The 14,105-nt window shown below is 44.8% G+C and overlaps 1 protein-coding gene across 4 annotated transcripts in view; it reads right to left on the bottom strand.

Annotated features, from left to right (window-relative positions):
* LYPD6 (LY6/PLAUR domain containing 6) overlaps positions 1–14,105 on the bottom strand; it is a 51,716-nt gene that overhangs the window by 15,034 nt on the left and 22,577 nt on the right. For 3 of the 4 annotated variants that reach the window (XM_038751547.1, XM_038751548.1, XM_038751549.1), the window contains exon 1: positions 3,585–3,748. In XM_038751547.1, coding sequence (XP_038607475.1) covers positions 3,585–3,702 — 118 coding nt within the window. In that variant the 5' untranslated portion in view covers positions 3,703–3,748. Of the gene's footprint in view, positions 1–3,584; positions 3,769–14,105 lie in introns of those variants that run through there. The other variant, XM_038751546.1, reaches the window with a different exon arrangement.

The raw sequence follows: 14,105 nt of genomic DNA, 5'->3' as shown, positions 1-14,105 counted from the left end.
AAGCGCTTGGGAAGTACAAATTGGCAACATATAGAGACAGTCCCTACCCAACAGTGGGCTCACAGTCTAAAAGGGGAGAAGCAGCGTGGCCTGGTGGATGGACCACAGGCCTGGGAGTTAGAAGGCCGTGGACCAAAAACCCGCCTCCGCCACTTCTCTGCTGGGTGACCTTGGGCAAGACACTTCACTTCTCTGTTCCTCCGTTACCCCGTCTGTCAAATTCATTCATTCAACCGTATTTATTGAGCGCTTACTGTGTGCAGAGCACTGTACAGAGAAGCAGCGTGTCTCAGTGGAAAGAGCCTGGGCTTTGGAGTCAGAGGTCATGGGTTCAAATCCTGGCTCCGCCAACTGTCAGCTGTGTGACTTTGGGCAAGTCACTTCACTTCTCTGGGCCTCAGTTACTTCATCTGTAAAACGGGGATTAAGACTGTGAACGCCCCGTGGGACAACCTCATCACCTTGTAACTTCCCCAGGGCTTAGAACAGTGCTTTGCACATAGTAAGCGCTTAATAGATGCCATCATTATTATTATTATTATTACTAAGCGCTTGGGAAGTATAAGTTGGCAACATCTAGAGAGGTCCCTACCCAACAGTGAGCTCACAGTCTAGAAGGGGGAGACAGACATCAAAACAAAACGTATTAACAAAATAAAATAAATAGAATTAATACGTACAAATAAAATAAATAGAGTGATAAATACGTACCTCCCACTCCGAACAGATCTCCGAGTTCCTGAGCAATAATTCCCAACTGGACTACCTTTTGGTGGGAGCCCTTGTCCCCTCCCTCTGTAGTCATTCATTCAATCACATTTATTTATGGGGATTAGTACTCAGTCGCTTGTGGGACACAGACTGTGTCCAACTTGATTGACTTGTATCTATCTACTCCAGTGCTTAGTTCAGTGCCTGGCGCATAATTAAGGGCTTAACAAATACCATTTAAAATAAAAAAGGAAGGCCAGCAGAGGAGACCGCTCAAAAAGAAATGAGGAAGAAAACTCGGACTGAGGGAACGCTGGGCAGACAGCCGGGGACTGAGACGGCGGAGGTAAATCATCATCAGTCGTATTTATTGAGTGCTTACTATGTGCAGATCACTGTACTAAGTGCTTGGGAAGTACAAATTGGCAACATATGCAGTCCCTACACAACAGCGGGCTCACAGTCTCTCTTCCACTGGTCCCTGGAGGCTTGAGAAATGGCAAATCTCTTATACTGGCCCCTGAAATTTGTGGAGCTGAGAGGAGAACAGATTGTCTGCTGGAGAGAAATGATATTTCATTAGCTGATCTGCGTCCTGAAGGCCCCGCAGCCCCCGCTCAGAGAAATGATGTCTGTCTCATGAGGTAGGAGAGAAGCAGCTTGGCCTAGTGGATAGAGCATTGGCCTGCTAGTTGGAAGGACCTGGGTTCTAATCCTAGCTCCCCCCACTTGTCCGCTGTGTGACTTTGGGCAAATAATAATAATAATGCTCTGAGCGTTGGGGAGGATACAAGGGGTTGTCCCATGTGGGTCTCACAGTCTTCATCCTCATTTTACAGAGGAGGGAACTGAGGCCCAGAGAAGTGAAGTGACTTGCCCAAGGTCACACAGCTGACAATTGGCAGAGCCGGGATTTGAACCCATGGCCTCTGACTCCCAAGCCTCGGGTCTTTCCACTGGGCCACACGGGCCTCAGTTCCCTCATCTATCAAATGGGGATTAAGACTATGAGCCTCAAGTGGGACATGGACAGTGTCCAACCTCATTAGATTGTACCTACCCGAGGGCTTAGTACAATGTCTGGCATGTATATGTGTTTGTATGTATTTATTACTCTATTCATTTTATTTGTACATATTTATTCTATTTATTTTATTTTGTTAATATGGTTTGTTTTGTTGTCTGTCTCCCCCTTCTAAACTGTGAGCCCACTGTTGGGTAGGGACCGTCTCTATATGTTGCCAACTTGGACTTCCCAAGGGCTTAGTACAGTGCTCTGCACACAGTAAGCACTCAATAACTACGATTGAATGAATGAATGAATGAACTTAGTAAACGCTTATCAAATACCATTAATAAAGGAGCGTGTGGAGAAAGCAGACCATCACTATGCAAAACCAACCTGTACAGTTGGTCTTAAAAAAAAATAACATTCCCCTAACCCCCACAAAAAACCCTTTATGGCTTTGCCTCGTTAGCTTGAAAAATAAACTTGAGACTTCCCTGCCTTAAACCTCCTGCTCTTTGCAAAAATTTTTGGCCTAATCAATCAACAGTATTTATTGAGGGTCGACCCCACTCCCCATTTTGATCGTAAGCTCGTTATGGGCAGACAATGTGTCCACTAATTCTGTTGTACCGTACTCTCCCAACCACGCTGAGAAGCAGCGTGGCTCAGGGGAAAGAGCCTGGGCTTTGGAGTCAGAGGTCAGGGGTTCAAATCCCAGCTCCGCCAACTGTCAGCTGTGTGACTTTGGGTAAGTCACTTCACTTCCCTGTGCCTCAGTGACCTCATCTGTAAAATGGGGATTAAGACTGTGAGCCCCCTTGGGGAAACCTGATCACCTTGTAACCTCCCCAGAGCTTAGAACAGTGCTTTGCACATACTAAGTGCTTAATAAATGCCACCATCATCTAGTATGGTGGTCTACACATAGTAAGTGCTCAATAAATACCACTACACTGTGTGCAAAGCACCTTACTAAGTGCCCAGGAGAGTTCAACACTCTTGATCTCTGTTCCCCATAGAGCTTCCAGTCTACTGTATGCTCAACACTGTACTAAACACTTGGGCGAGTATAATCCAGTCTGTGGACTTGATCCTTGTCCTCCAGAGCCTGCAGTCTAGACCCAATGAACCCTACACCACTAGACTGTAATCTCACTGTGGGCCGGGACTGTCTTTAATTTTGTACTCTCCCAAGCGCTTAGTACAGTGCTTGGTACACAATAAGTGCTCGATAAATATCAATCAATCAATCAGTGGTATTTATTGAGCACTTACTGTGTGCAGGGTACTGTACTAAGCGCTTGGGAAGTACAAGTTGGCAACATATAGAGACAGTCCCTACCCAACAGTGGGCTCACAGTCTAGAATATGATTAGAGAAACAGCGTGGCTTAGTGGAAAGAGCCCAGGCTTGGGAGTCAGAGGTCGTGAGTTCTAATCCCGCCTCTGCCACTTCATTCATTCAATCGTATTTATTGAGCGCTTACTGTGTGCACAGCACTTTACTGAGTGCTTGGGAAGAACAAGTTGGCAACATATAGAGATGGTCCCTACCCAACAACGGGCTCACTTGTCAGCTGTGTGACTTTGGGCAAGTCACTTAACTTCTCCGTGCCTCGGTTACCTCATCTGTAAAATGGGGATGAAGACTGTGAGCCCCATGTGGGACAACTGGATTACCCTGTATCTATAATAATGACATTTATTAAGTGCTTACTATGTAGAGCTGGTATCTACCCCAGCTCTTAAAACAGTTTTTGGAACTAGCGAGCGCTTAACAAAAACCGTAATGCTTATGATTACTATTTGACAGACTGACCCCCGAGCACGCGACACCCTGGCCCGGAGGCGGGCCTGCGGCTTACTTGAGGGGTGAAGATAGACGATGTCCTTCACGGTGAACTCTTTGGACGGGGCGGCCTTCGAGCCGTCGGCCAGGGGTCCGAGGAGCAGGACCAGGGCCAGGCGGGGCCAGGGCTCCATCGCAGGCTGAGCCCTCCTCACTCATGCAGGATGCCTGGGTCCAACAGTCGCAGTGGCCACAGGAACCTGAAACCGAAAGGAGAAAGAGACGTGGGTCGGTGACGGGCGGTGGCGGCGAGCTTGGCACCAACCGGCCGTTTTTGGAGCCAGAAGCAGCGGGGCCTGGTGGTTAGAGAGGCCCGGGAATCAGAAGGACCTGGGTTCTAGTCCCGGCTTCACCACATGTTCACTCACTCATTCATTCAATCGCACAACAGACAAGTGGCAGAGCCAGGATTAGAATCCAGGTCCTCTGAGTCCCAAACTTGTGCTCTTTCCCCAGGGCCAAATCACTGGTGGGGCCAAATCACTTCTGAATGGTTTCTCCATTCGTCTCCTTAATTCATTCATTCGTTCAATCGTATTTACTGAGCGCTTACTGTGTGCAGAGCACTGGGCTAAGGGTTTTACAGATGAATTTTACAGATGAGGAGGCCCAGAGAAGTGACTCCCCCAAGGTCACACAGCAGACAAGCGGCGGAGGCGGCATTAGAACCCAGGTCCTTCCGACTCCCAGTCCCAGGCTCTCTCCACTGGGCCACACTGCTCCTCAAGCCTCACTGCTTTGAGATCCACTGTTGGGTAGGGACCGTCTCTATATGTTGCCAACTTGTACTTCCCAAGCGCTTAGTACAGTGCTCTGCACACAGTAAGCGCTCAATAAATACGATTGATTGATTGATTGATTGTGGAGCACTCTACTAAGCGCTTGGGAAGTACAGTGTAGTATAGTATAGTATAGTACTGTCTCTATATGTTGCCAACTTGTACTTCCCAAGCGCTTAGTACAGTGATCTGCACACAGTACGTGCTCAATAAATACGATTGATTGATTGATTGATTGATTGATTGATTGAAATACAAGTTGGCAACATATAGAGACGGTCCCTACCCAACAGTGGGCTCACAGTCTAGAAGAGGGAGACGGAGAACAAAACAAAACATCTTAACAAAATAAAATAAATAGAATAAATATGTACAAATAAAGTAGAGTAATAAATACATACAAACATATATACATATATATATGTCTGCTGTGTGACCTCGGGCAAGTCACTTCACATCTCTGGGCCTCAGTTACCTCATCCGTAAAACAACGATAAGAGTGTGAGCCCCCTGTGGGACAGGGACTGTGTTCAAACTAATTAGATGGATCTACCCCCGTGCATAGTACAGTGCTTGGCACATAGTCAGTGCTTAGCAGCGTGGCTCAGTGGAAAGAGCCCGGGCTTTGGAGTCAGAGGTCATGGGTTCAAATCCCGGCTCCGCCACTTGTCAGCTGTGTGACTTTGGGCAAGTCACTTCACTTCTCTGGGCCTCAGTTCCCTCATCTGGAAAATGGGGATGAAGACTGTGAGCCCCCTGTGGGACAACCTGATTACCTTGTAACCTCCCCGGCGCTTAGAACAGTGCTTTGCACATAGTAAGCGCTTAATAAATGCCAATATTATTATTATTATGAAAACAGAACAATAAACAGACACATTCCCTACCCAATACAGAGGGGCACTGTATTAAGATAATCAGGTCAGATATTGCACGTAGGCCTCACAGTCTAAGTAGGAGGGAGGGCAGATATTGAATCCCCATTTTACAGATGAGGAAGCTGAGGCACAGAGAAGTTAAATGGCCTCCCAAGAATCACCAGCGGGCAAATGGCAGAACCAGGAGGGAGTAGAACCTAGGTCCTCCGACTCCCGAGCCCGAGTTCTTCCTACTATCGTGGTGAGGAACTTTGCAGGATCAGAAAGCACAGTGAGCCCTCAAATCCTTCTTACCCAAGAAAGGAAATCAAATCGAGTCAGCCAATGTTTCATTCCCCTCATCCGATATTTCTACTCACCCCAGGGAGAGGGGTTCTGGCTGAGTTGGGCTGCACGGCTTAATGGGATTTTTTCAAAATGTTCCGGGTTCAGGCAAATCCAATCTCCACCTTGGGCCCAGATTTGTACACGTCCCTCCAGACCCACCTGGATTTCAAAAGAAACGCAAGCCCACACCTTCAGTTCACTTCACTCGAGCCAGAATTGCGTTTTGGGAGCTACTGCCCACTCGAGTCCTTTCTAATTGATTTCCCTGCAGAAGGGAATTCCGTCCTTCCCGAAGCAAATCCGATAGCTGCCAAGTGTTTTCACATCTCTCCGAAGCAGAACAGATTCAAAACTTGACAGAGTGCTTTCCCCGGTCCCAAGGGACTAATGTGCTTTACCGTGATATCGATTTGATAAAAAGACTGTCAGAGCAAACATCGGCACTCAGAGGCCTCTACGATGCGAAAAATAAAGCGGATATACCTGTATATATGTATATATGTTTGTACATATTTATTACTCTATTTATTTATTTTACTTGTACATATCTATTCTATTTATTTTATTTTGTTAGTATGTTTGGTTTTGTTCTCTGTCTCCCCCTTTTAGACTGTGATCCCACTGTTGGGTAGGGACTGTATATGTTGCCAACTTGTAGTTCCCAAGCGCTTAGTACAGTGCTCTGCACACAGTAAGTGCTCAATAAATATGATTGATTGATTGATTGATTGATTGATTGATTGAAGACTAAAGGGTTTTTTTGGTCAATTCTTCCTCTTCATAAGGAAACCCACTGTTTTGATTTTTTTAATTAATGGTATTTGCCAAGTGTTCACTATGAGCCAGTCACTTTTATAAGCGCTGGGGTAGATCCAAGCTCATCAGGTTGGACACAATCCACGTCCTACATGGGGCTCGCAGTCTCAATCTCCATTTTCCAGGTAAGGGAACTGAGGCACAGAGAAGTGACTTGCCCAAGGTCACACAATACAGTCACACCTACTTTATCATCTCCAGGAAGCTTTTCATGATTCATCTCTCATCACCCTCTTCCCCCATCCTATTTTCACCGCTTCCCTTGCCTCTTCGACACTTCATATCACCTTTACACCAAGCATAGTTACCCTCTAACTATCCCATCTGGGACGGAGGCTGTATCCGACATTAATCCTGTACCTTCCCCAGTGCTTAGAACTCATTCAATCGTACTTAATGAGCGTTTACTGTGTGCAAAGCACTGTACTAAGCACTTAGGAGAATACAGAGAATGCAGACAACAATAAACAGACACTTTCCCTGCCCACAACGAGCTGACAGTCTAGAAGAGGGTTTAACGTATAGTATGGGCTTACCAAATACCACAATTACTATTAATAGTCAGGAAGCAATAAAAGTGTTTATTGAAAATCCACCAGATCCAGAGTGTTGCACTAAGTGCTTGGGAAATGCACAACAACCAAGCAAAACATCCTCTCAGATGTGAACAAGTTATCCCCCACTAAATGATTGTATTTTATTACCCATAATCTTTTTTTTCCATTGCTAACCCGTCGTCAGCATTACAGGTATAAGTTCATTCAGTAGGACCTTCATGACTACTCTGCTTATAAATATTTCCTGTATGCCTCTCCCCGATACAGTCAATTCTCTCTGGGATCAGGGAATTAGCCACTTCTTGGTACGTGCATTGCACTCAGCAGATGCTTAATAAATACTCCTGCTGCTACTGCTGCTGGAACTATTGCTTCTGGTATTAATAATAATAATAATAATGGCATTTATTAAGCGCTTACTATGGACAAAGCACTGTTGTAAGCACTGGGGAGGTTACAAGGAGATCAGGTTGTCCCATGGGGGGCTCACAGTCTTAATCCCCATTTTATTACTGAGGCTAACCTCATCCTCTCTGTCTGGCTCCGTTCTCGACAAAACAGGGTTTTTCAGGGGTTGGTAAATCGTTATCTTCAAACCCAAGGTCCTTAAAAGCAGTGCAAAATCTGGACTAATTTCGTTCCCCCAAAGGTTGGAGCTAAAAATGCAATCTTGAAGGCCTCTGAGGCCAGAATGCACACTTTGAAGACTTAAGTCAGCTCTCGTGTTGCTGTTTTTTTTGTTAATTAAACATCTGCAGCTACAATGGTTAATTACATGCTCCAGGGAGATTTTCTGACCCGTTGCCAAAATGTATTTACTTGATTTCCGTGCCATACTGCTGCTCTGACCCATGGGACCATTAATGGCGTATTATACCCAAGGAAAACAACTTTATTGCCAAAACGTCCTAGCGGAAAATCGTGCTGGTCTCCCTTCCAGGAGCTACTTTCAGATAGCGCATATCTTTTCCCTGCAAGATAATGTCCCTCTCTCTCCCTTATCCTCACGCCAAAAGGAACTCAGCCTTGACTTTCAGAATACATAGTTTGTTTCTAGTTGTTTTCGGTGGAACTCGTTCAGGGAGGAGAAGGAATTTAAATAATGCGGTTTCTGGGAGCTCCTTGCTTTCTAAGCTTTATTGGTTTTATTCATATTAATGTCTGTCTCCCCCTCTAGACCGTAAACTCGTTATGGGCAGGGAGCGTATCTGCTGATTCTGTTATATTTTACTCTCCCAACCGCTTAGTACAGTGCTCTGCCCATAGTAAGTGCTCAATAAATACCATTGATTGACGGGTTGATTGATTGCCCTGGCCTAACTTCATTTAGATCAAAAATACATAAACAATCCCAGATACTCCCACTGGATTGCCCCTAGTGAAGCTTTTTAACTCTCAAGGCAAGATATTGGCCTAGCATTTCCTCCCTGCAGCATCTGATGTAACAGGAGCCAAAAATTCTGAACGATAATAATAACACTAATAATAATAATAATAATGGCATTTATTAAGCACTTACTATGTGCAAAGCACTGTTCTAAGCACTGGGGAGGTTACAAGATGATCAGGTTGTCCCACGGGGGGCTCACAGTCTTCATCCCCATTTTCCAGATGAGGTAACTGAGGCCCAGAGAAGTGAAGTGACTTGACCAGAGTCACACAGCTGACAATTGGCGGAGCCGGGATTTGAACCCATGACCTCTGACTCCAAAGCCCATGCTCTTTCCACTGAGCCATGCTGCTTCTCTAATTCTAATAATAATTATTATTATTGTGGTATCTGTTAGGTGCTTACTATGTGCCAGGCACCGTTCTAAGCGCTGGGGTAGATACAAGCTAAACGGGTTGGACACAGTAGGTCTCACAGTCTTAATCTTCTTTCACAGATGAGGGAATTCAAGGCCGGAGAAGTGAAATGACTTACCCAAAGTCACACAGAAGACAAGTGGCCGAACTGGGATTAGAACCTGTGCTCTAGCCACTACGCCACACCGCTTCTCAAGCAACAGACATGGATTTTATCCCTAAGGGTATCATCAGGACTCGCATGGGAAAGTTCTTTGCAGGAATTTGACCGAATGTGGGAAGTTGCTGAGAACGTGATGATCCCCTTTTCAGAACTGTAGCTTTCCCGTTCCGCGTCCCGTGGCAGGTGGTGGAAGTCTTTAAGATGAAAATCCCAGACATAAAAGCATCCAGCACCATATCCGTGCCAGACAGGAGATAGTCCAGTTAAAAATCAATGGTATTTATTTATTTTTCTATGGCATTTGTTATCAATCAATCAATCAATCAATCAGTCATATTTATTGAGCGCTTACTGTGTGCAGAGCACTGTACTAAGCACTTGGAAGTACAAGTTGGCAACATATAGAGACAGTCCCTACCCAACAGTGGGCTCACAGTCTAAAAGGGGGAGACAGAGAACAAGACCAAACATACTAACAAAGTAAAATAAATAGAATAGATATGTACAGGTTAAAATAAATAAATAAATAAATAAATAAATAAATAAATAAATAAATAAATAAGTAAGTAAGTAAGTAAATAAATAAATAAGTACAAACATATATACATATATACAGGTTATGTGCTTACTACATGCCAGGCACTGAACTCTGAACTGGGGTAGATAGAAAGTAATCAGGTTAGACACAGTCCATGTCTCACAGGGGACTCACGGTCTTAATCCCCATTTTATAGATGAGGGAACTGAGGCCCAGAGAAGTGAAGAGACCTCCCAAAGCTCACCCAGCAGATAAATGGCAGAGTCGGGATTAAAATCCAGGTCCTTATGAGTCCCAGGTGCATTATCTGTTCACTAGGCCATGTTGCTTCTCATTTATTTATTTTGTTTATTTATCAATCAGTTGTATTTATTGAGCACTTACTGTGTGCAGAGCACTGTACTAAGCGCTTGGGAAGTACAAATTGGCAACATATAGAGACAGTCCCTACCCAACAGTGGGCTATTTATTTTTTTTTATTGAGAGCTCACTGAGTGCAGAGCACTGTACTAAGCACTTAGGAGAGAACAATACAATAAAAACTTGAGTATATATGTTTGTACATATTTATTACTCTATTTAATTATCTTACTTGTATATATCTATTCTATTTATTTTATTTTGTTAGTATGTTTGGTTTTGTTCTCTGTCCCCCTCTTCTAGACTGTGAGCCCGCCGTTGGGTAGGGACTGTCTCTATGTGTTGCCGACTTGTACTTCCCAAGCGCTTAGTACAGTGCTCTGCACACAGTAGGCGCTCAATAAATACGATTGATTGATTAAGAGAATAGAGACTTACAAACTAAAAACATTCCATCTGATAAAAAACCAGACAGACTGCCTCACTAGCTACCTGGGAGGCCCTAGGAATGGAGCCAAACATCAGCTTCGTCCCTCAAATCCCACACAAGCGCTATGTCGGTGGTATTTATTGAGCACCTGCTGAGAGCTAGGCTCTGTGATAAACGCTTGGAAGAGTACACAGCAACAAGGATGGTTTCCCCTTAAGCAAGAATTGAGCACACAGGTTTAATAGACCCAACTGCCCTTCTCTTGCTTCACTCCTCCTTGTCTTCTTGGCCACACATGGAGAAGCAGCGTGGCTTAGTGGATAGAACACAGGCCTGGGAATCAGAAGGTCGTGGGTTCTAATTCTGCCTCTGCCACATGTCTGTTTTGTGACCTAGGACAAGTCACTTCATTTTTCTGGGCCTTAGTTACCTCATCTGGAAAATGGGGATTAAGACTGTGAGCCCCATGGGAGACAGGGACTGTGTCTGAAGCAATTACGTTACATCTACCCCAGTGCTTAGTACAGTGTCTGACACATAATAATAATAATAATAATAATAATAATAATAATAATGGTATTTGTTAAGTGCTTACTATGTTCTTAGGCATTGTTCTAAGCACTGGAGAAGATATAAGATAAATGGGTTGGACATAGTCATTCATTCATTCAATAGTATTTATTGAGCACTTACTGTGTGCAGAGCACTGTACTAAGCACTTGGGAAGTAGAAGTTGGCAACATATAGAGACGGTCAATCAATCAATCAATTGTATTTATTGAGCGTTTACTGTGTGCAGAGCAGTGTACTAAGCGCTTGGGAAGTACAAGTTGGCAACATATAGAGATGGTCCCTACCCCAACAGTGGGCTGGGGAGACAGAGAACAAAACAAAACGTATTAACAAAATAAAATAAATAGAATAAATATGCACAAATAAAATAGAGTAATAAATTCATACAAACATATGCATATAAACAGGTGCTGTGGGGAGGGGAAGGAGGTAAGGCGGGGGGGATGGGGAGGGGGAAGAGGGGCAGAGGAAGGAGGGGGCTCAGTCTGGGAAGGCCTCCTGGAGGAGGTAAGCTCTCAGTAGGGCCTTGGAGGGAGGAAGAGTCCCTGTCCCACATAGGACTCACCGTCTTAATCCCCATTTGACAGATGGAGAAACTGAGTCTCAGAGAAGTGAAGTGACTTGCCTAAGTTCACACAGCAGACAAGTGGCGGCGCTGGGATTAGAACCCATAACCTTCTGAATCCCAGACCCGTGCTCTACCCACTAGGGCGTAAGTGAACAAATACCATTATTATAATTAACATAATAATAATATGGCAGTACAGCGTGGCTCAGTGGAAAGAGCCTGGGCTTTGGAGTCAGAGGTCATGGGTTCAAATCCCGGCTCTGCTGACTATCCGCTGTGTGACTATGGGCAAGTCACTTCACTTCTCTGGGCCTCAGTTACCTCATCTGTAAAATGGGGGTTAAGACTCTGAGCCCCCCGTGGGACAACCTGATCACCTTGTAACCTCCCCAGTGCTTAGAACAGTGCTTTGCATATAGTAAGCGCTCAACAAATACCATTATTATTATTATTATTATTATTATTATAGGACAGAGCATCATCAAAGTGAACCCTAATGGTGAGGGCGGAAGGGGGAAGAGGGCAGAAAGAAACCGGTTTCCTTGACTCACTCAAAAACATGTACAGATTCAGGATTCTAGAACAATCCCCACTTTCCGGATCAATTCCAGCAACTGGCACGGGCCCAAAGAGGACAGGGTATTTTAACCACGTAGCACCTTGATAAATTTGGTCCATTCTGCCTGCTTGTCTAATGGAAAAATCGTCCCCATGTGCACATACTTTCTTTACTCATGCATTAATCCGAGGCTCTTTCAATCGTGCGAGCTTTCATCTTGAAACTGTACTTCTGTGCCCTCTCCACCCCCCCAACCCCCAAACTGACCCCCAAAGCCTCTTTGATGTTTCTGAAGCGAAGGATGTCGAGTTTAATTCCCTGCTTCTTTGATAAAAGGATTAAGAGTTGGTCTGTGTCACAGACCAATTACCCCATGGATTTCAAACCTCTCCTCAAAAAAAAATAAAATAGAATAAATGCAGAAGCTGGATTGAGCTCATTGAGGAGTAAGAATTCAAGGCTGCAAGGAGTTCTCGGATAGGACTGGGATAAAGTACTAAACCCTCACTAATCCAATGTCTCCTTTCAGATCTCAATGGCACTGTGGGCAAGGAATGTGTCTGCTAATTGATGCTCCGTACTTTCCCAAGCACTTAGTACAGTACTCTGCATACAGTAAGCGCTCAATAAATACGATTGAATGAATACAAGCTAATCAGGTTGGACACAGTCCCTGTCCCACGTAGGGCTCACAGTCATTCATTCATTCATTCATTCAATCGTATTTATTGAGCGCTTACTGTGTGCAGAGCACTGTACTAAGCGCTTGGGAAGTACAAGTTGGCAACATATAAAGACGGTCCCTACCCAACAACGGGCTCACAGTCTAGAAGGGGGAGACAGACAACAAAACATGTGGACAGGTGTCAAGTCATCAGAACAAATAGAAATAAAGCTAGCTGCATATCATTAACAAAATAAATAGAATGGTAAATACGTCCAAGTAAAATAAATAGAGTAATAGATCTGTAAAAACATATACAGGTGCTGTAGGGAGGGGAAGGTGGTAGGGTAGGGGGATGGGGAGGAGGAGAGGAAAAAGGGGGCTCAGTCTGGAAAGGCCTCCTCCTCATTTTACTCCTGAGTTAACTGAGACTGTGAGCCCATTGTTGGGTAGGGACCGTCTCTATATGTTGCCAGCTTGTACTTCCCAAGTGCTTAGTACAGTGTTCTGCACACAGTAGCGCTCAATAAATATGATTGAATGAATGAATGAATTAACTGAGGCCCAGAGAAGCCTCAGGAGTGACTTGGCCAAGGTCACACAGCAGACAAGTGGCACAGCCAGAATTAGAACCCAGGTCCTTCGGCCTCCCAGGCTCCTGCTCTAGCCACCAGGCCATACAGCTTCTCGCTGTTACAGGTTCGACCTGTTTTCTTGTCCTGTCTTTCTACATATCTATTCTATTTATTTTATTTTGTTAGTTACATATCTATTCTATTTATTTTATTTTGTTAGTGTGTTTGGTTTTGTTCTCTGTCTCCCCCTTTTAGACTGTGAGCCCAATGTTGGGTAGGGACTGTCTCTATATGTTGCCAATTTGTACTTCCCAAGGGCTTAGTACAGTGCTCTGCACATAGTAAGCGCTCAATAAATATGATTGATTGATTGATTGTCCCCCTTCCGCTCCTCGCTCTGGGTAATTTTTGCCCATCTGTCTCTTCCATTAGATTGTCAGATCATTGAGAGCAGGGACCAAGCGCTCTGCCGTTGTTGTCCTCTCCTGAGCGCTTAGTCCAGTGTTCTGTGCTTAGTAAACACCACCAGTGGAATGAAGAGCTCCTCCAGAGCAGCTGACCCTGATGCTTCTCCATCAAAACTCACAGATTGCCCGCACATTCTCCTGTCCAGCAAGGGGCCGTCCCCACCCTGTCCAGTAAGGGGAGAGCCAATAATAATAATAATAATGATGATAATACAGAATAATAGTATTTGTCAATAATGATGGCATTTGTTAAGTGCTTACTATGTGTGAAGCAACTGGGGAGGATACAAAGTGATCATGTTGTCCCACGTGGGGCTCACAGTCTTAATCCCCATTTTACAGATGAGGGAACTGAGGCCCAGAGAAGTGAAGTGACTTGCCCAAAGTCACACAGCTGACAAGCGCCAGAGCCGGGATTAGAACCCATGACCTCTGACTCCCAAGCCCGGGCTCTTTCCACTGAGCCACGTTGTTAAG

The sequence above is a fragment of the Tachyglossus aculeatus genome, chromosome 9 (genome assembly GCF_015852505.1).
Source record: "Tachyglossus aculeatus isolate mTacAcu1 chromosome 9, mTacAcu1.pri, whole genome shotgun sequence".
NCBI classification, from domain to species: domain Eukaryota; kingdom Metazoa; phylum Chordata; class Mammalia; order Monotremata; family Tachyglossidae; genus Tachyglossus; species Tachyglossus aculeatus.
The sequence above is the reverse complement of the archived record's forward strand: the minus strand, read 5'-3'. Positions and strand labels throughout refer to the sequence as shown.